This window comes from Dermacentor andersoni, chromosome 3, assembly GCF_023375885.2.
Source record: "Dermacentor andersoni chromosome 3, qqDerAnde1_hic_scaffold, whole genome shotgun sequence".
Classification (NCBI taxonomy): Eukaryota; Metazoa; Arthropoda; class Arachnida; order Ixodida; family Ixodidae; genus Dermacentor; species Dermacentor andersoni.
Window position 1 is genome coordinate 31,194,454 of NC_092816.1, and position 22,242 is coordinate 31,216,695.

At 45.5% G+C, this 22,242-nt stretch overlaps 1 protein-coding gene across 2 annotated transcripts in view; it reads left to right on the top strand.

Moving 5' to 3' along the window:
* The window catches only part of LOC126520841 (lysine-specific demethylase 2B-like), a 61,186-nt gene that overhangs the window by 17,715 nt on the left and 21,229 nt on the right, over positions 1-22,242 (top strand). For both annotated transcript variants that reach the window (XM_050169629.3, XM_050169628.3), the window contains exons 8-14: positions 3,954-4,107; positions 7,219-7,334; positions 11,422-11,577; positions 12,013-12,222; positions 17,448-17,540; positions 19,439-19,519; positions 21,712-21,945. In XM_050169629.3, the coding sequence (XP_050025586.2) occupies positions 3,954-4,107; positions 7,219-7,334; positions 11,422-11,577; positions 12,013-12,222; positions 17,448-17,540; positions 19,439-19,519; positions 21,712-21,945 (1,044 nt within the window). The remainder of the gene's footprint in view (positions 1-3,953; positions 4,108-7,218; positions 7,335-11,421; positions 11,578-12,012; positions 12,223-17,447; positions 17,541-19,438; positions 19,520-21,711; positions 21,946-22,242) is intronic.

Sequence of the window (22,242 nt, forward strand, 5' to 3'; positions counted from 1 at the left end):
TTAATTTCACAGACGTGAGATAGTGTTTGAGTGATTGATAGAAGGTGTGATTGGGCATGGGTATGAATGGAAGTGAGTTCTGGTGAGCTTGAATGCATGCAAGCAGGTGCTGAGGGGCATTCTGTAAGTGTCCACCTAGCGGACGTGTTCATTTCATCTGCTGTCGAAGTGCTGATTGGCTGGAGGCACCAGTCTCCTCCTCATGTGTGCCCGAGCCCAGCCAATCAGCACTTCGTGTATGTTAAGCTTCCACTGTTATGTGCCATGCTTTCTCTTGTTTATTGGCTCATCTCTCCTTTTAAAGTATACTTGACTCCACCTCCTTTCTCCCTCTGAAACATAAACACTTGCAGAATGTGTTTATAGTACAATTCTAGTAGCTTTATTGCCAGTGACGTTGCTCTTGAAATTTCAGGTGTTTTCAAGTTATTTCGAAACCTTGAGTTTTTGGCGTACTTCCACATTGACCTCCTTTAGTTGTGTGCTTTCTTCCATGTGGGTCTGCAAATAAAATTATTTTGCAGACGTCCCTTCAGCTTCACAAGTGCTCTGAAGGAATGCAAGTATCCAGTTCCAAAGACATGTTCTAAAGGCTCTGCGAGCTGCGTCGTGAACCATTTGCGCACTTCATTTCATTGTTGTTGAACTCGACAGCTGTGCGATTCTTGACACTTCATTACTTTTTTCTTCTTTTGTCGTGAGATTGGTTCGTCACTGCCTCTTGTAAAGGTCTCTTGCCTCTGAACTTTATAGTTTATAGCTTTGATAAATGCAGCCCTTAAGGCTGCCTTGTTTTGCATCCAGGCTAGCATATGTTTTTTTTCTGATTAGAGTATGCACCATTAAAATGTTTTAACCAGTACTGAATTTCTGGTTATGTGCACATTGCACCTTGTTTGGCAGTACTGTTCTTGAAACATCATTAATAATGTTCATTTATAATAATAAAATATTATCGATACACTTGAACCTCATTTTAACTAGACAGGATGTGACGGAATAATGAATATAACAAAGTAAATGTAATTATCCTTGAAATACCCACAGAGGTCCATATAGTTAAAACCTCATTTTAATAAAAAATTCGTCCTGGTTCGAGACCAGGAATACCACGCCAGATGAGCGAGCCAAGTGGAAAGCGGAAACGGAAGATAATCACATTGGAATGTAAGGATGCTATCGTAAAGGGGCTGTCACATCAGAGGCTAAAACGTTGCGTGTTCCACACACTGGAAAGTCTTTGCTGTTGTTTGATTAAAATTTCATTGCATACGCGGCCGCATAGTGGTTCAGTAGGCCACAGAGTTGTCTTCTTTGCATGTTTAAAGTGGTGCAAACAACTCGGTATATACTGCCGTAAAGGGTGATAGTCTGTACAGTGCAGTCCACTTATAACGATACCACATATAATGATATATCAGTTATAGCAGAGACCTTTAGCCTGTCCACTATTCCGGCAAACGGGGGTGGTTTGGGCGGATTACCAAATTTGCGGGGGCGCATACGTGACCGGCCAACACGGTGCAGCCGCCTTGTGGCTTAGAGTTCAACCAGACAAACACATGGCTAAAACTCTAGTAACCCACTGTATCCTGCTTCGCTGCTGGTGCTAATTTTTGGCAGCAGTGTAAATGTGGCCGCGATTATGCTGTTGTCGAAAATTTACACCAGCAGCTAAGCAGAATATAGTAATTAGCTTTGTGTTTGTGTGGTTGAGCTTTACGCCACCAGCTGGCGCCACCAATCTGGTCGCTCACATTTACGCCCCCATTAAACCGGCAAACCACCCGCACTTTCCGGAATGCTGGATGCACTAAAATTCTTTAATGTTAATTTCGACTTCAGAGGATCAACTTATGCATTAGGGCTATGAGAAAAAAAAACCCGTATATAACGATATATTATTCACCACATATTGGATATAATAATCGAAATTGTGCCTTTTGGGTGGCATTTTCCATGCGGAATAATCGTGAAGTTTGCGTTGTAAGTTCCTCCTAACCGAGATGGGGCGAAAAGTTTGCCTACGAGAGTTTGTACCTGCCGCCATTACTGCGCAGCACATCCCGCCAGTGCGCTGATTGTGAAAGCCACGGAGAGCACCGCAAGTTGGTGCAGTATGCCACAAGATGGCGCCAGCTGCTTCATGTCCATGTTGCCGGCATGTGTACAGAGAAAAAAAGAAAGCAAGAAGCAAACCGTGCCTGCACTCCCATTCTAGAATTTCCCTCTCTTCCTCGGCAAGCGTAGAAATGCGCCGTGGAAGAAGCGGTCAGTGCGCCGACAAAGCGCAAAGCTGTGTCACTTAGGACGAAGCTGCAAATTTTGCAATACTCGTGCAGTCGATGATATCAACGATTCTGAAAACTGCGAGCACCACAATCATGAAGGCTAGAACCAGTGATCATGCCGATCAACGGAAACGGCGGGCTTTGTGCGCCAGAGCAAAACCCCCCATGCGTGAAACCAACACGGTTGCAGGGAGCACGTCGCTGCTGGCTATAAAATAGGCAGTGCTTTGATGGAGGAGTTTCTGAGTGCTGATAGCGCTGCCTCGTTCTGCGAAGAATCTCCGACGGGGCAATCATCATTGCGATACAGACGGCGGTGTGTGGCGACGGAAGTGACAACAAGCAGAGGCAGTGACGACGAGATTGACAGTGGCCCGTCTTTGACACCAACCCCAACGTTCACGGAAAGTGCACTGTCGTCGATAGAGTCGCTCATTGATTTCATGCACGCATAATTATGGCTGCCTTGTGTTCGCGCAGCCGCTAGATGTGATGCACACCGCAGTTGTGAGCCTGAAACTTTCATGCAAGCAAGTGCAGATTTCTGACTGTTTCAGTGCACCTAACACTTGCCACGCTGTTTAGAGTTATAAATAAACGTTTCATTTTTCACAGCCTACTTTTTACAACACCAATTTTTTACCGTAAGTGGCAGATTTGGTTTCGGAGCTGCGAAGGTACGTTCGGCAGCCTTTTTTCTTTTATTACAGCGGTCCAGATATAGCGATGATCAGTTATAACGATCGCAGTTTTCATTCTTGATATTGTTATAAGTGGACAGCTCTGTATAACGAAGTAATGGATGTCATATAATGAAGTAATTTCGGCTTCCCCTTCGACTTGGTGTTATAATGAGGTTCGAGTGTAATAATAGCCAAGACTTCCACGTTCTTATTTTGCTAAGGCTGCAGTGCATTGCTATTCTACTTAATTGCAATAACGTCTGGGGGACACTACTTCTTGCTAAAAGGGCGACTGCTTTTCAGTTTATATGCGGAAAACTATTTTGTGACTGCAGAGCCAAGTGTGTGTTCAGTGGGTGTGTGTGAAAACTTTTATTGTAATGAGGTCCGGAGGCTCGACTTCTTAAGCCAAGGCGGGCCGCTCCCACGTTGGCACTGTCAGGCCAAACCTTTCAGCGACATCATGGGCCCTCTGGACGGCCCTTAGTTGGTCCTGAAACAATGGGCTTTGAATCCTTTTCTCCCACTGTGTCGATTCTTCAATGACGGGGAGAGTCGCGAGACACCCCGCCAGCATATGTCAGATTCCAATGATGCCATTACAATCATTGCAGTCCATCTTAATCTCCCCCTCTGGATATATTTGCAGTTTTGATTGAACGCAGTCTTGAGTCATAAATTGAATTTCAGCCCTATGACCTATTTTATTATAGGCCTACTATTTTTATCCTTTTAAGGTTGGCAGGTCTGTGCAATGCATTGTCAAAGGAAACAGTCCAGTGAGTGTAAGCATTGCATCAAAAGAAAACAATCGAGAACTCTTTTACAAGTGTCAAAAGTTGTGCAATGATCATTACAGTGCATCGATGCAGGAATTGCGCATCGCTTATGCAACAAAATAGAAAGGAATTGAATGCTGTTATACAAAAAAAGTTGTGTGTGAAAAAGAAAATTTTTTTTTTGTCCATCTCTTTTCCAGGTGTTCTGGCTGATACCTCCAACCAAGCGCAACTTCCAGCTGTATGAACAATGGGTCCTCTCAGGAAAACAAGGGGACGTCTTCTTTGGTGAAACTGTGGAGAAGTGCGACCGCGTCACCCTTAACGAGGGTGACACCTTCTTCATTCCCACTGGTGTGTTTCCTTTCACCCCCCCATACGCATTGTAGAACCTAATCTTAGCTACGGTCTTTCCTATTTATTTAAGAGGAAGCGTTAGCTCGGGGCCACCTATGACTTTCACATTCAATACATGTAAAATGAAGAAAAGCTTTTTTGAGACAAGTACTGATTCGAATAAATCTGTTGTACTTCCGAGTATGAATTTATGCCTTACATTAAATTGCTACGATGTTTGTGGGGTTTTTACAAAAGTCCTATTCACAAATTAGTGGCATATTTTATAGAGTCGTTTATAATACATCAATTTTGTGCACTCAGAGGTATTATTGGGTGCAGTTAACAAAATCGTGGTACTGTTTTTTTTATTTATGATTTAGAGTTGTAAACTTGATACTTGGGTTTTTTTAGCTTGCAATCCATGAATTTTATTGATGGCATAAACTGAAAATCCACTTCCTACAGTTACTAGATTTCAGTTTCTTTGTTTAAGTGCAACACATCTAGTCAAAATTGATGCCGTGATTACCGAGAAAAACAATTTCCTTGTTCCTATGTATTTAGATGGGAGCTCCCGAGCCAAAGCTTCCTCTTAAATAAGGACATTGTTTTCAGTCATGTTAGCCTAGAGTTGGCAAAGCATGTTAGATTAGAGAGAACACATGCATTAGGCAACTTTCTATGGCCTTGTGTATGAAAAAGTGTCAATTTCTTTGATCACACAGGATGCATTTCTACTTAATGGTAAGCCATTCCTCTTGAAAAGGTTCCATATACATTCCCATAATTTCATATCTGTTGTGTATGGGCTTGTGCGAATTTAATTTTTTGGTTCAAAGGGAAGTTGCAATGAATCATTATTATGTGGAGCAATTTCGAGGTGAATAGCTTAAATATAGTGGGATTTGCATACAACCTTGATACAATGGCAACAAGTTTACAAATCTTAAAAAAAAGAACAGAACAAGGCCCTCACAAAAAGAGAGACTCATCCCTGTAATCAGTTCCTTATTTTTATTTTTCCCCCAAATTCTTGGTTTCAGATATTTCCATCTGAAAATGAAAGTCGAGCATTTTTTACTATGTCAGCAGTTCAGAGAATTAGTTTACGGATTTTCGCTTAGTGTTGTGGTTCGACCTACATAAAGTATAGCGCTTGTCGAAGTCGTGGGAACCTTTCGTGTGCTCGCGACCATCATGCATTGTTCAATGCAGCGCTTTGGGCTGTGTTGCACAGATTCATCTCGGCGCTGTCTCATTTGTGTGCAAGCCTTGTGTGCACAGATGGATCTTGGCAGCCATGCTTGCTGTCATCAACCACAAACTCATATGCCGCTTCTACAGTCATTAGACTACCACTGAGCAACTTGACGAGCGGAAAAATTTTCGCAGTGGTTAGCCACTTGCCACCGTGGCCAGCTATGAATTTTTGTCATGCCTTGGCAGTCGGGCCTAATCAGCACTGCTTCACCAGGTGTCTGAAATTAATGTTTTTGGGGTGGATTCTTGGCAGTACAGGAGTCATGCCTGAAAAATGGAACAAGACGCCATGTGGCATTTGAAACTTTGGTTGCCATTGCACATTTGTTCAATAGCAAAGGTGGCAGTGCCGCAGCTATGCTAATAATATAGCAGGTCCAAAATATCAGTTGTCGACTGTAAATGAATTCTTCGTCTTCTACTTGTCTTGGCTGTGAGCTGCATTAAATGGCAATGCAATGTGCTTATGGAAACTGTTCATGGCACATGTTTTAAAATTCACATTTGTTCGTTTTAAGTACTTTAAAATTTTCATATACTGAAATTCAAACTGAAGCGAATATCGAAGAGCATAATATTTGATCGAATATTCAAATATTCACGCAAGCCTACTAGCATATAATTCCCCCAGAAATTATATGGCCACCTTATCAATTCTTGGCAACCTTGCTACACCCCAGTTTTACATCTCCTCCCTTGACACTTGTTCTGTTAACTGTAACGCTTGCCTATTTTGCTCATTATGTGATCTGTACAGCCCAGTTTAGAAGAACCTGTTTATCCTCAGATTTTCTAACCAATACTTCTGTGCTTCAGTTTCTACATAATTCAAAAGATTTTGTGCGTTCGTTGCAATTACCGCATTTACTCGATTCTAATGTGCCCTTGATTGTAACGCACACCCGTTTGCTATGACCTAAAGAAGGAAAAGTCCTTTACAGTACTGCGCACCTCATTCTTTCATACAGGATTACAACCTTCTCTCATTTGGAAAAACAGATTTACTTCAAATGCACTAAAGTTGTGATAAATAAAGTAAGTCCCAGTTTTGCCCAACAGGCAAAGCATTGATTTCGATAGCAAATTAGTAGGCAGCTGTACAAAAAGTAAGGGTAGTAGTTTTATCGGCTGTATAAACTTCTAAACATTCACTTATTAACTAAATTAACAAGCATGGTGTTACATGCGCACAAGCAAACATGAACGCATCTCACTCAATGACCGCGGAAACTCCTTATCAAAGCGCTGGAGTGAGGAAGTGCGGTAGCAGGAACAAGCAAATCAACCTTTGTGTGGCCTCTCGCTTCAGTGTGAACCAAGCGACAAGAACACAGCGCGGCGCGCCTAGATGTGTAGACTGTCTCCATCGCAGATAGCTTTCAGGATGGGGGCCGCGTGGCCATTCCTACGCAGCAGCTGCCGGAGTAGACCGCCTCTCCTGTTAGCACCAGTCCTGCACACAATTGGGAACTCCGAACACCTGTGATGTGGCCCAATTTTCCTCCATCTCTGCACACGTGATCACTTTCCTTTTAATTGTGGCATCGTGACGAATTCGACATGTCTTCGCAGTCGGCACTTCCATGCTGATAGAGGAAAGAGCAAACGCAGAAAACGGGAAGACTGATGGTCGACTAACCTAAGCACACGTACTACAGCACATTGAGGAAGCTACGGCATCTAGGCGCGAAGCACATATGATGCGACCATATTGAAATGCTGATGGTGATATGGTAACGCAGATTTAGGATCATACTTGATTCTAATGCGCACAAAAATTTTGTACCCGTATTATAGAAAAAGAGAGTGCACATTAGATTTGAGTAAATACGGTAATCACATTCTCTTTCTTTTTTTTGCTCCCAGGATGGATTCATGCTGTGTACACTCCAGCAGATGCACTGGTGTTTGGTGGAAATTTCTTGCACAGCTATGGCATTGAGAAGCAGTTGCAAATATGCCAAATTGAAGATGCCACGCATGTGAGTAGGGTTGCTTTCTGGGCAGCATTGCCAAATGTCCAGTGTGTTATCAGAAGCTTTCACTTGTAGCTGTTAAGGGTTATTTCATTTCTCACCTAGACCTTGTACCCTTTCCAGGCCGCATTACAGAACTAGCTACTTGACCTCTTCAGACCTGAGAGCGCTGCGATACAATGGTGCATGAGTGCATCCACATGGTTTTACTTCATACTGTAAAAGCTCATTAATTCGCAACGCATTAATTCGAAATTTTGGACAATTCGAAGTAGCCGCCGTGGTCCATCCAACAATGTATTGAAAGCAATATATAACGCATCTTGCTAATCCCCACCACCACTGACAATTCAAACTCCACACCATCGTGGATAGGCAGACTGCTAGTGCGCAGGAGCACGTTGGCGCCGCCGTGCCGGCTGCGCCGCTTTGCTATTTTCATCTGCGGCCCATTGTTTAGTCCTGACTGGAGAGAGACTCCTTCGCACCTGGCCAGTCACTCTGTTGCAGGTTGCTTCTCTCCCTCTCTCAAGACCTTAAAAGATACAGATGTGGACGCAGTGCTGCATGTTTTTTCTTTCTTTACACGTTTACATCTTTTTGTTACATCTTGTATGCTATGCTCTTTCTCTACGAGGTGTTCTGCCGAAAAGTGGCACTAGGTGCTGTCTGAAACATGGCGGCCGTGATGTTTATTGGCGCTCGCAGTACCAAAATAGGCTCTGAGTACGTGTGTGGCCGCCGTCTGTACGTATACAGTCGAACCCATTTATAATGATACCGGTTTTAACAATATATCAGTTACAACAATGAAAAGCTGCTGCATCATCAACTTTTGTATGTTTTCAATGACGAAATAACCTGCTTACTGCAATGTCACTATGCCGCATTATCAGTTGTAACAACGAAGCCTGGTTGTTGGGTGTCCATGCCGAAAGGTAATGAAATGCGAAATCCTTGTAAAGACAAAAAGACAAAGTGAAATGCAAGGCGCTGCACGATTGCTCACCACCCTAATTGCCACCGCACGCTTCTCTCCGTGAGAGATTCACGCCAGCCTCGCGCGCCTCTTTGCCGTCGCCCTTCTACTCCTCCAAACACGAATAGATCACGCCAACTGGCCTGACAACGCTGCTCTCGGATTGCTCACTGGAGCCTCGTTCTGCGCAATTCTGCTAACGAATTAAGTCGCCCGTGCTTGTCTTTGTTCGTTGCGGCGAAGTCGTTCTTGGCCACATGGTTTCTCAGCCTCATTTCACTCGCCACCAAAACAGAAGATGCACAACGTTGCCAGTGAAAAGAAAATGCACTGCTATAGATTTGGAAACGAAGTGCTTCTAACTGATGAGGTGATCATCGCGAACATGCTTGCATTGGATAGCGACAGTGACGGCCACGACGGCAGTGCTGAGGCAGTAGGGCAGGCTGCCCCAACGTTGTCCCCGCTGGAGGTCCTGTAAATGATCCCTCATGGGCTTGTTTTTGCGAGGGAGCTTCTGCTTCATTACGTGGAGCACCTGGATGCCTTGGAGAAGGATGTCTGCAAGCTTCGTGTAAAGCAAGCAAGGCTGACAGACATGCGATTTCCTCGTGCAAGCCAGTGGGAAGTATGTGGCAAGATGCTTGTGGCGATGTCGTCCCAATGTTTCTTCTGGATTTCTCAAGCTGAGATGCTGCCGCGGCAACCTTCTTGCATTTTTTAAAATCGCCTTTTGGGGCCACCAATGCGATGCCTTGGCAGAGCTCATAGTCACCTACTGCCTGTGACCCCCTCTTTGCACTTGTTATAGCAGTGCCATTCTTGAACGCTGACAGCAGCGGCTTGTTAACAACACGCGATCGGAGCGTGCAGAAAACAGTGTTAAACAGCTAAACGAGTCAACATAATCAGAAGTCGGATGGAGGAAGGTGGTGGGGAGGAGAACTGGCCTCCCCAACAGTGTAGTATTTTTCAAAACAGCTACGCCATCCCCACTTCGATTCTTTTTTTCATGCAACCCGGTTATAACAATTGTTATAGCAATGGAATTTTTGTGGCACTTGAATATTGTTATAAGTGGGTTCGACTGTAATGAGACTTGGCAGCGTGCAGCTGGTGCAGCTATAAAAGTACAACAGAGACCAGCGTCGCAGCAGGTTGTGGTGTGTTTCGCGAGTGCATTTTAGAGCGCAGCTGTTGTTCCTGCGGTGCAAAGGCGCATTTATAGCTTGATGTTTTCTGCGCGCATTGCTTGTTGCCAGTCATGCTACGCTGCTTGCGCTACGCCAGCCGAAACGCCGTCCCCTCTACACTTCGACGCGTGCACCATCGGCTGCTCTCTTTGGAGAATGCGCAGAACAATCCTCAACCCGCGCGCCGCTTTGAAGACTTCGAACGGCTGTCTGCGATCGTCGGCGAAGCAGCGTGGGCACCGTTTTTCTATGCGTCATGCATTGTGGGTCGGCGTCGATGCGATGAATGCGCGGATAGAGCAACATCCATCTTGACATTGTGCATGTTGGATCCCGTTGGCCGTGTCTGGTTATGTGGACTGTGCAGTGTGCTTAGAACTATAGACATTGTTCTTGCCAACTGTCGTAGCGAGTGCGCCCGCAAGCTCATTCTACGTTGGGCTATATACGCCCCTTAAAGGGACACTAAAGGTTAATATTAAGTCAACATGTACTGTTGAAATAACATCCCAGAAACCTCGAAACGCTTGTTTCATGCAACGAAGAGACTTATTTTAAGAGAAAATGCGTTCTGAAGCGTCCGCGTAGCTCTAGCACAGTTGAAATCGCCCACCCTCCTATTGAGGAGTGGTGACGTCATGATCTCATAGTGACGTTGCACCGTCGGTGAGTAAAACGGCGCCCGCAGACGGTGCTACGGCTTTTCTGCGCAAAACGCACACGCGCAACCCAGAAACTGAGCCAAGACAGAGCTGACAGCAGCGCGAAAGCGGAACTATGGTGGCTAACGGAAGGGAAAGCACGCGACGATAAGCTGGCTCTTTATTATGATGAGGAGTGCCTTCGTCATCGGGCTAGTACCGGAATGTCGCTGGGGGTTCTCAAATCGTGTCATGCATTTACCTCAATTTCTTGGTTACTAAAGTTCTGTTCACGATTATATTGACGCCTTAGATGTTCTAGAGCATTGCTTTATCACTTTAACTTGACTTCATAGTAACCTTCAGTGTCCTTTTAAGCGGGCGATCTTTTTTATCTGACTTTCATTATTCGAATTTTGTACAATTCGAATTTTCATAACATCATCATGGAGTTTGAATTAACAAGCATTTACTGTATGTCATGGGCTTTCTTTGCATGCTGAAAACAAAAATCGCCATGCAGCATGTACGTTGCCACAAAAATTTGGATCGGTTGTTTGAGAATCCTCTATGCAACATTACAACATAACACACTTGGCCCTAAAGTGAATATTAAAGATTTTGCATAATATAAAAAATCTAAAAAAAATACCCTATGGAGCGCCAGATGACATCAAGCCATATGTCGTTTTCAGCTAGCTGCGGTTGACCACTTTTTTACATCCTTGGTTCAAGTTACGCAAGACACCCTGTATAACTATATGTTATCACTACATGCTGGATACAACAATCAAAATGTTTCTTTCGCTATGGCATGCTCCATGCAGACTGAGCTTGACAATTGCATTGCCAAGTTCCGCTGGAACGAACAGTGCCGAGATGGATGATATGACGACACTTCCTACTTCCAGTACTTCCATTTGTTCTCCAAGACCATGTCCTTTGTGCTGTTTATCTGTCACCATACAATGTTACGAACTCGCTTATCTTGCTGCACTTCACACTTTAATCTCTGGATGGTGCTTTATAACTTAACCAAAATGTATGACAGAGCTAGTGGGGGGGGGGGGGGGGAGGGGGGTATAAACAGAAGTTGTTTCCTTGCCTGGCTTCAAGCTGCAGATATGGGGCCCTATAATGTAAAACTATTCCAATCTGTTTTTATTTCAATCTCCTGATGTTAGTAGCCAGTCTCTTGTTCGTGGTTTGTCTGAAATACAAAGGCTGTCCTGTGTCCTGTCCTGTGGCAGAGCGTTTGCTTGCTCAACATTGCTCTGCAGGTGCCTGTCAAGTTCCGGTACCCCTTCTACCGTGAGATGCTGTGGTACGTGCTGCAGCGCTACGTCCAGTGCCTTCTCGGCATCAACCACCTCACCTGCAACGAGGATGGCGACCCGATTGATGCTACCAAGAGGGGCTCCTCGCAACATATGCAGGCAAGTTGGAGCAGATGTCTTTGTCACCCTAGCTTTTGTCACAGTTGGGGATTTTCTTTTGAGAGTTTTTGGCATGTAACATGTCTGAGTAGGGTCCAGTTGGGCATTGGATGCTGACCTGTATATGTGCTACAAACCGCAGTGGTCCAATGGTGACAGAGCAGTAAGCATAATAACAAATGGCAGGGGGGACACTTAATTTTATTGTCCTTGTAGCAGACACGCGTTTCCTTGGGAAGGTGGTGCTGGTGCTACCTCAGAGCCCCACTGAGCAATTTGGGCAGCTCTCAGTTAAAATGGATAAGCATACACTGCACTTTGGCTTGTTATGAAGTCCTGTTGCAGGGCACTACCCTCAAATGGATAGATTTACAAGCTCGATTCGTTTGCACAAAAAAAAGGGGCTAAACATGTATGCATTTGCCTTCTGGACAGGCGCAGCAGCAAGGTGCTACTGGTGGGCGCTCTTTTGACGGCAGCTCGTTCCTGGACCTGAGCACGCTGTCACCTAAGCCAAATGGTGCCGGTGCTGGCAGTCCCACGGTCCCTAACGAGGACTCGCTGGACTCTGCAGAGGAACCATGCCGCCGGAGCTTTCCCCCAGGTCACGTGCACCTGACTCGAAGAGAGGTGGATGGTCTTCGGGTCAGTCATGGAGGACATTGCATCTCGCAAAGCATGAGTAGCTGAAATGGAATGTTGATGAGCTTTAACTTGATTGCAAAGGCTTTATACTCAGGTGATGTTAGTTAGCGAAACAAATGAGTGTTACAAAAAGAAAAGTTATTGTGGAGTGTATTTTTTTTTCCCTAACTGTATTGTGATAAGTTAGTAGGACACAAAATTCTCATGACCATAGTGCAAGTCCATAGTGCAAGTGGGGAAGGGTTCTTGATTGTGCAGGATTAATTTGCATGCAAAAGTGTCGGGCATTTTGTGCCTGCTGCAGAATGACTGTGTTATTTGTGATGCAGTTGAACCTGTTTATAACGAACTCGATAGTTCTGCAGAAAGTGGTTGTTATATCCATAGTTTGTTATACAGTTAAACCTCAATATAACGAAGTCGGTAAAATCGGCAATTCGCTTCATTATATCGATATTTGGTTGTACCGAATTCGGCCTTTTATGCAAATAAGTATGCAAGTACAGTCACCGATCGATTTTTCTTACAAAGAAAGGGGCTGCAGAATTTTCCGAATTATCGGGCAATCGAAAAAAGCAATGTTGAATGAGAAAATAAATAATTTTGATGAATTTGGAGTCAGCGACTAATGATGCCGTTTCATGCCACGTCGACAATGCCTTCACATCAGTGGTACGAATTAAACGAAGCCAGCCATGCCTTCTTGTGCACTCCACCCCCCCACGTGGCTGATTGCGTCGCCCGCACTGGGACGTCACTATCATGAAAAGTGCTCGCAGCGGAGAGCGAATGCTTTGTCTTCCTCTCGCTCTAACTGGTCATTGACACTCTATACAGTGCAGTCCACTTATAACGATACCACATATAACGATATATCGGTTATAACGATGGGTCGACATGAGAGTGTCATTTTATGCATTAGGTCTATGGGGAAAAAAACCATTTATAACGATAGGTTATTCACCGCATATCGGATACAACGATAAAAATTTTGCAGTCTGGACGGCGTTTTCCGTGCCAAATAATCGTAACGTTTGCGTTGCTTAGTTCCCTGAAACGAACGATGTCGAGACGAGGCGATGTTTACCTCCGCAAATTCGTATCTGCCGCCATTACCGCGCAGCGCGTCTCGCCCTGCCCGCGCACGAGTAGGCGCAGCCAACGTTGGCGCAGCGCGCCACAAGATGGCGCTAGCTGCTTCATGCGCGTCGGCCACAGTCGCTCCGAAAGAGAAAGAAAAAAAGAAGCGACAAACAAAGCGGCGCGGTGGCGCCCGTCCCGCGTCTCTCTTGCGATAGCAGGCTGATGCCACCGAAGCAGCGTGCAACCAACGGTTCAACCCAGTTCGAAGATGGCGCTGACAAAGCGCAAAGCTGTGTCGCTTGACACGAAGATGGATATTTTGCAGGACTCTCGATGCGGCTTCAAGGTGAGCGCCCTCGTGAAGAAGTATGAGCTCGTCCAGTTAACGATATCAACCATCTTGAAAACTGGGAGCACCGCGATTGTGAAGGCAGGAGCTATCAGCGGCCATTCCGATCAGCGCATCCGATCAGCGGAAAAGGGGTTAGATACCCTTTGTTCGCCGATGTTGAAGAGGTGCTTTACCAGTGGTTCATCACCAATTTCTTCAAGAAGGCGGGCTTTGTGCGTAAGGACGAACATCCCCAACCCGCTGAGACCGACCCGGTGGAAGTCGCTGACATAACCGAGCTCTGGGAGCTCGTTCCTACTGGTGACACAGGTGGTGTGTCGAAGGAGGAGTTTTTGACTGCAGACAGTGCTGCCTCGTTCTGCGATGAGGTCACCGACGAGGCGATCGCCGAAGATGTGCTGTCTCGACAGACGCAAAGTTGTGCGACGGTGGCGACGGCATCAGCGACAGTGACAACGAGATCGACAGTGGCTCCTTGACCCCGACCACGATGTCCACACAAAGTGCACTGTCGTCGATCGACTCCTTAATTGATTTTATGCATGCTAAAGGATTGCCGCCAGTGTTCGCGCAGCAGCTGGAATCCATGCACACCGCGGTTGTGAAGCTGAAGCTGCCGCAAAAGCAAGTGCAGATTTCGGACTATTTCGGCGCACCTAATCCTTGACACGGTCATTGGCGCTAGAAATAAAGTTTGTTTTTCACGGCCTACTGTATACATCATCTATTCTTTAGAGCAAGTAGCGAATTCGAGTTCAGAGCTGCAAAGGTAAAGAGCGCAAACGCGTCTAAATTTTTTTTTTTTTTTTTTTGATAACTGCAGTCCAGATATAGCGATCATCGGTTATAACGATCATATTTTTCGTCTTTCTCGATATCGTTATAAGTGGACTGCACTGTACTACGCAATCTCCAATGCTAAACGCGTAGGAAGACAGCTTACATGATGCAACGCAGTCTCGGAACGCCCGCAACTTGTACACGCAGCAGACTACCTCTAAAGCAGGGTGCATGGCTGCATATGCACTCACCTGTGCTTCCAGCCACGCACAGCCACAGTCAAGACATGCACCAGAAAACCAGACGTGCTTGACCTTACCCCCCCCCCCCCCACACACACTCCCTTACCCCCTTGTGTGCGCTTGATCGCGTTACCACAAGCTCGCTCTCCTCCACTCTTTCCCTTTGCTGGCGCTGGAAGGCGGCACTCGTGAAGCCATCTTCTTTGTCTCACCCTCGTACACTTTCACTCCCACCTAAAGCACACAGTGCGCTGTGCATGGTAGGATCTTATCGCTCTCGAATTTTATAGAGAACATGATGCGGCTCCACTTTGGCAGTTGCTCTCTTCCTGGCAGGTGATTTGAGAGGTGTGTTTGCAAGCAGCCACTTGTAATTCAATCATTTGACCATCCGGGTCCGTGGAAGTCTCAATTGTGTCTCTGCATTCCTTTATGGCAGTGAAATTTCATTATATTGAGGTTCTAAATGCAGTAGCCGATGGATTTTTCGGACTTGTTGGATATTTTGGATTCATAAATGCACCATCAGGGTTCCTATAGAGCTAATGCATTTTCGCCGCCAATTTTTCTAATGAATTTGGGTGCCGAAGTTCGATTTTCCAAGCTAAAGTGCACATTCCAAGCCACTCTACATGATCTTGGAGACCACCATGTTGGATATTACGCTGGCTTGGCTTAGAGTGGCCCACTTTATAGCCTTCAAGATTGGGACATGCACGCGATTCCCACGACTCGGAGGCCATGTCTGCTCTTCCTTGGCTGACAATACGCTCCAGGGGACGGCACTTTTTTTTTTCTTTTTTTCGGTTGGCACTATTGTCATCATTTAATGCGGGATCATTTTTTTCTTTCTTTCTTCTTTAAGTTTCGATCGCTCTTTTGCACGTGGTGTCCAGAGAGCTGTTGTGTCTTTGTACATGTTTGTGCAGCTTTGAATTTGTGTCATCGGCACCACCTCCTGTGCCTTCGCCAGAACCAAGTGGCGTGAAAAGGGGTTCGTTTCTTCTTGTTTTGGAGACGTCGCATGTTTGTGCGTGTTTGTGTGGCTTCATGTTTGTGTGATCGACACCACCTCCTGTGCCTTCGCAAGAGCCAAGTGGTGCGAAGAAACATGGCTCATTTCTTCTATCTCCATGGCGATCTTCGCCAACGGAGAGCAACATGGTGATGCTCTTGTCGACAGTATACGGAGACAATGTCACTCTTGCTCAAATCTAAGCATAGCTGATTGCCTCCATGCGATACCCTGCCCTCGAAGGCAGGGCATTGTTAGGGATTTTCTTAAGCCACTCTAAGCCTTATATATTTCATTTTTCTGACTTCGATTTTTCTGACTATTTTTCGGTCCCTGCGAGGTCCGGAAAATCGGCCGTCTACTGTACAAGGTATATGGGCAAGAGGTTATGAAAAGTAAAATACTTTGCTATATTGAGAATTTCCTTATATTGAAGTTCGTTATATTGAGGTTTAACTGTATGGACTTGCACTTAAAAACGCTCAAAAATGACCCGTACTGAATCTGGTGTCGGCAGTTACAATTCGACAGCACTTTAGCCTGAAAACCAGATTTTCAGTGTAATTTTTTTTCCCTGGTGCATTCCTGCACCTAACTGCAAACTTGCATTAGAAACACATGTCCATCTGAAGAACAAAATGTTGTGCCATACATTTCAGAACTGCAAGCGCAGCCGCCATTATTATTCGAGAGCTTGTGACATATTTTACTACCAGCGGGGCATGACTGTATCCTGCACAATAGATTGAAGCGTTCTAGTTGGCCAGGAGTGTAACTTCGGAAAATACTGCAGCATTCCTCCATTCTGCAAAGGTCTCGGGACATCATGGTCTCGGCATTATAACTGCACGTCAGTCACACAAGAGCCGTAAAATTAAGTTATCTTTGTTGCTCTGGGTGAAAAAATATTAGGTTTTCGAAAGTCGAAAAGTCGCTGCGAACTGTTGTCAGCAATCGGCAATGCACAAACAGAGTGCTGTCGAACCGTGATCTCCTGATATCGCCGTAGTAACCACTGAGGCTTTACGACATTGTGTGGCAACAGCGCAGGGTGCAGAGTTCTCTCCGACACGGGCAGCATTGACAGGAATGCTTCAGTGGCCGTTGTTCTCATGATGGGAGGACATAGATGGTCATTCCAAATCATTCAAACAGGTGTAATGTGCGTGGTGCCACGCCGCCAATTGCTCAAAAACTAGAGTGATGCTGTCGTGGCAACCAACATCGCACTGGTGCACACGCCAGTGCACGCCCAGCGACATGCTGTTTATGCGTCAGACGCTGTACACCTCCCTGGAGGTGTGCCTTGAAAGCGTGTGACCTTCGCGACTTTTGACACCGGCGCTGACCGGTCACTCACTCATCTCAGAGGCCATATCATAGAGCGAGGCACGCGGTGTTTGGCCGTGCTTTCATGCTTTGGTACTTTGCGTGTGCCCTCTTTTTACCGTGACCGTGTGTGACTGGGTTCAAATTGTTCATTTTAACTGTACGGCAATTTTAAAAAAAAAAAGCATTTCTTATACCTGAAAGCAGTTTAAATAGACAGTATTGGAAAATCATAAAAGCACTGAAATCTGGTCGTTATAACTGATAGATTGTTATATCCGGGATTGTTATAAGTGGGTTCGACTGTGTTTGTGGAGGTTGCTGGAGGGCTAGGTGATTGCTGATGTTCAGTGTCCCAACTTCTCATAGGTTAGAGTAGAAGCTGTTGAATATTTTTCTTCTGTGTGCCACTGGTTTCCTGCAGATGATCATCCGCTGGCTTCAGAAGTTGCCACCCAACAAGAAGTTTGTACCTGATTTGGTGAGGGATCCTGATGCACTGCTTGCTGATGCAAAGGTATGATTTTTTTCATGGACTTGGTCCAGGTTTCTTCTGCATCTTGATTTGTGCCAGCACGATGTGTTCAGAAAAATTCAGCTTTAAGTACAAGCATCTAGGTGAACAAAGCATTTTAGATCGACATTACAGGCAATAGCAAAGTCATGCCAAAAGGATAGATGGTGGCTTGAGAAGGTCCACTATGTCACTTTAGCCAGGGTCTAGGTCAGGTAATCATGTATGCTTTGAACAGGGTTGTTGCCATCACTGCAAAAACATGGTACCAGCTCTCGATATATAATGCCCTTTGTAATTGGTATGTAGAACTCAACTGCTCCCATACAGTGGAACCCAGATTATATGACTTTGAGGGGACCATGCAAAACCGTTATATAATCCGGGTGTTCTATAATCGAAAAACTAAGAATACAGGCAGTGACTCTGTCTTACCCCCAAAAATGTATACAGACCGCCTGAATAAGCCTGCGGCGCGAACCTGCACTGCTCCAAGAAAGATAAATAAAATTATTTAAAAAATATGACAACCAAGCATTTTATTGGAGTAGGTGTGATCGAATCTATATTCTCACCTTTGAAAAATTAGGTGATCTTTTTCTGCTCAGCTGCGATGCAGCTTCCTCTTGAGAGCTGCAACATCTGGCAGCAACTTGCCGACATCGTCACGTGCACAAACAAATGGCCAAATGTTGTCGACGCTGGGCAGCACGCGCAAGTCCAAACAAACTTGTAAGCTAGAATGAATGGATAATCGGAAACAAGCTCTTACTTATCGTCATCATCTGAGGTTGAGACATTTTTTCTTGGGCAGGATGCTTGGGCAATCCCTTTCAGAGATAGTTCAATGTGCACGAAATCTCGCGTGAGTCGTCACCGAAAGCGCTCCCAACAAATGTTTCTTGAGAGGCCTCACAGCCATTTCATTCGGGAACGGTGCCAGGCCACTACAAGGTCCACAGATCCCTCCCGACTGGCCCGCATTTAAAGAGGGCCTCCCACTAGTCCTGCCATCCGCGAATTGTTCATGTAGAGCCGCTAAGCCACAAAGGAGTTCCCCTCTTTCTCCGCCATCAAAATTGTTCGTCTCTCGAGGCAGGTGTCATATCAAATGCACTGCGTCATCATAATGTCGGAAATAAGCAGAATCTAAGCGCAAAAGACAACAGGATACTGCTGCAGCACAACCGTAACACAAGTACAGCGAAAATGACGTAGATTCCAACAAAAGCAAGTTTGGACTTAAGTCGACTTGTTTATGGATCGGATCGAGACATAAAGGTGCAGGCTGACATCGTAACTCTAAAAACAGCGAAATTTAAGATCTTTGTTTTAAAATTGCAAAATTTGCCGTTATTCGAATGTGATGTGGGGGTTGAATTCAAAAAACGAAAATGATGAAAAAACGCGTGTTACATGTTACAATAGAGTAAATACAGTATTGCATAGCCATTATCAGCTGGGTGTGCCTGCATCAGCTTCTGTCTTTTCTCTTTTTTTTCCACGACGGTACCAGAGAGGTGTCGTACAAGGTGGGGTTGACTTAAAATTGCCTTGTATAATCAAGGTTTTTAATATGTTATTTCTGTGGGGATTTTTGCTGGGATCAAACCCGTTCGTCATAAAATGCAAGTCGTCACATGACCGGGGGACGTATAATCGAGGTTCCACTGTACACAATATGGACATTTTTTCACAAAAGCTCTGTTTATTCTAGCTTTACTGTAACTGTGGTGAATTTTTTTACCACGTACCGCGCTGTGATTAGCTGCCTAGAAGAGCAAGTATGTGGTGCTCCATTGTGTAGATTTACATGTCTGAATGGTGGCTTTCATTAATTTTTGTGCTTCTGCCCAGGCCCACCTGTTACAGTAGTCTTCACTTTTCTCCTGCTTTTGCAGCGCCTGGTAAAGGAGCACAAGCATGATGATCCAGTGCTTGCAATCACTGACAAACCGGTGCTGTTCTGGTCTGAGAGCAAGGTAATGCCAGGCGTGAAAATCGGAGGCTTAGTCCTGGTTAAGGCATGGCACTCATTGAGTTATCTTTTTCTTCTTTGCTGGCTTTCTACAGAGCGTGAGAGTGAGAGCAAGGTAATGCCAGGCGTGAAAACCGGAGGCTTAGTCCTGGTTAAGGCATGGCACTCATTGCGTTATCTTTTTCTTCTTTGCTGACTTTCTACAGAGCGTGAGAGTGAGAGCAAGGTAATGCCAGGCGTGAAAACCGGAGGCTTAGTCCTGGTTAAGGCATGGCACTCATTGCGTTATCTTTTTCTTCTTTGCTGGCTTTCTACAGAGCGTGAGAGTGTGCCACACAAGAAGATAAAGAGCTAGAAAAGAGACTCTCACAGAACGGTTGGGCTAAATTATGTAGAAATTGGCTTCTATGTATTACTGAAACTGTTGAAATTTAAGTGGTGACCCCCGGGTCCTTGGGACCGAAAATCGGGCCAAAATTAGAATTTTCAATTTTTATTTTCTGTGTTCCTGATGCGTTCCCGCGCCTATATCCCAAATTTGGTCACAAAATACCGCATAGTTCTTTCGTTATCGTGATCTAAAGATGCGAATCCGCAAGCGCCGCCCTTTAAATTGGGGAAAAATAGCGCCCGAGTTTCGTTGCGCATAGCTCGATAACTACACGCTCTGTCAGCGCCATTCTGGTATTATTCGAAAGCTGACTAGTTGTACTGGCTGTCCATCCTTGTATCACCAAATGGCTCAAGTTTTAACATAAATAGTGCTGCCATAGACTTCCCCAACCCATTACACAAGTACATTGGCTGAAATCTTGCTTTTCTGTTGCTCTCCATTGTCTTGCACTCAAAAGCATATACAGTCAAATTTGATACGAGTCACGCGGGTCCACCGAAAATCGTTCATTATTCTTGATAGGTTGTTGTAGTGAAAACTCCAAAATGAACCATTCTGCTCATCAGTTCATTAGTTGTCACCGTTTGAGCTATCCGCAAGAACGTCGCTGTTGGATCTAGGCCCCGCACTGTTGCTGTTTGCCATAGATTCCGCCGCCACGCACCACCGAAGCACCGTATAATAAGAGTGATGTATGAAATGCAGACGCTGACGTTGAGAAAAGTAATGACGAAAAAGGAAGCTCCACGTTGCCTCCAAAGCACAATTTCTTTGCATGGACATCGCAACTGTCTTACTTCAGGCGGAAACCTGAACTTTCCAAAGCGCAAGTGCGTGTGAACGACACCATCCGGAAAGTGCGAAGTGTCCGTGTGGCTTTTGCACGAGTATGGAGGTTACACGTCTCTGCGTGCGTAGCTAGTACGGCCGCAGAAAGAAGCGCGAATGAAAGGCGTACTCGGAAAGAAGGAAGTAGAAAACGAAACTTACCAGTTGATACTTGTTGATGTTCTAGGGCTATTCCATGCACTTCCACTGTCTGTGCTAAGGTCACATAAATCAAAATTGTCTTCCGAGTCGATGCTGCTGCCACCATCACAAAATTCCGACTCGGGACTCACTTGAATCTGTGGAAATTTGCCGCTTCCAAAAAGCAGCTGTGCGCGACGTCGATGCCATGACAGAAGCTTTGAGTGCTTGTCGCACCCCCTATAAGGCGCTTTAACCCCCCCCCCCCATGGTAAATAAAACAGACACAAAAGCAAAACTAAAAAAGTTCCCCTTTTAGGCGCTAGATGGTGCTAGCTGTCCAGAAGTGCTCTGCGCGCAACAAAACTTGAAGTTGAAACCATCAACCATATGTTATTGATGGGCATATGCACAGACAGGAAAGTGTTAAGATGTAGTTGCATATAACTATGACCAAGTATTTGAGCCATAAAAGTTGCATTTCGTGAATTTTGTGGCACTTATGCAAAAACAAGGCAAGCGCACTGCTGAAGATACGACCTGCAGGAGGCCATAGAAAAAAAGTAGTACATATGTCACCGTGTCTTTGATGTAGCTTCGGGTCTTTTCAATTTGTCATCTCCTTATGTCCTGGACCGCCCGAGATGTTGCCTAGGCCAATGGTCATTGGCTGAAAGCAGTGCCTTGGGAAGTCCCTTGATAGTGCAAGAAGAGAAATCTGAGGCCTTTTATGTGTGCCGTTGATGCAATTGTTAGACAGTTTAGAGCCAGTTTTACAGACCCTTGTTTCGTGTTGTTGTGTCAAGCCCTTGGCAACTATTTCTGGTGTGCAGAAGAAGAGCAAGCCGCGAGTGGGTCTGCCCCCGCTGGGAGGCAAGGGGTCGTCCAAGGGGGGCCGGGGCTCGGACAAGGACAAGAATGGGGCCCGGCGGCGGCGCACGCGCTGCAAGAAGTGCGAGGCCTGCCTGCGTGCCGACTGCGGTGACTGCCACTTCTGCAAGGACATGAAGAAGTTTGGCGGGCCCGGCCGCATGAAGCAGTCCTGCATCAGCCGCCAGTGCATGGCTGTGAGTAGTTTTGCGCCCTTGGCCTTACGATAGTCTGCTTGCCAATGCTCTTACTGCACCATGGCAGTAAGTTTAAATGTGCCTGCACTTGACAAGTGCAGGCACATTAAACACACTCATTAATTCAGGCTCGTGGGTTGCACAAAGTTTTGCTCGCATTATCCGAATTTTAAATTGTGCAGAGTTGGATAGAATTAGTTAATTCTGGTGTAATGGCATCACGAAAATTAAGCAAAATGGGTAAGGACACGCTGAAAAGAACGCCAGTGCCTGCATCTTATCTTTGTATACGTTCTG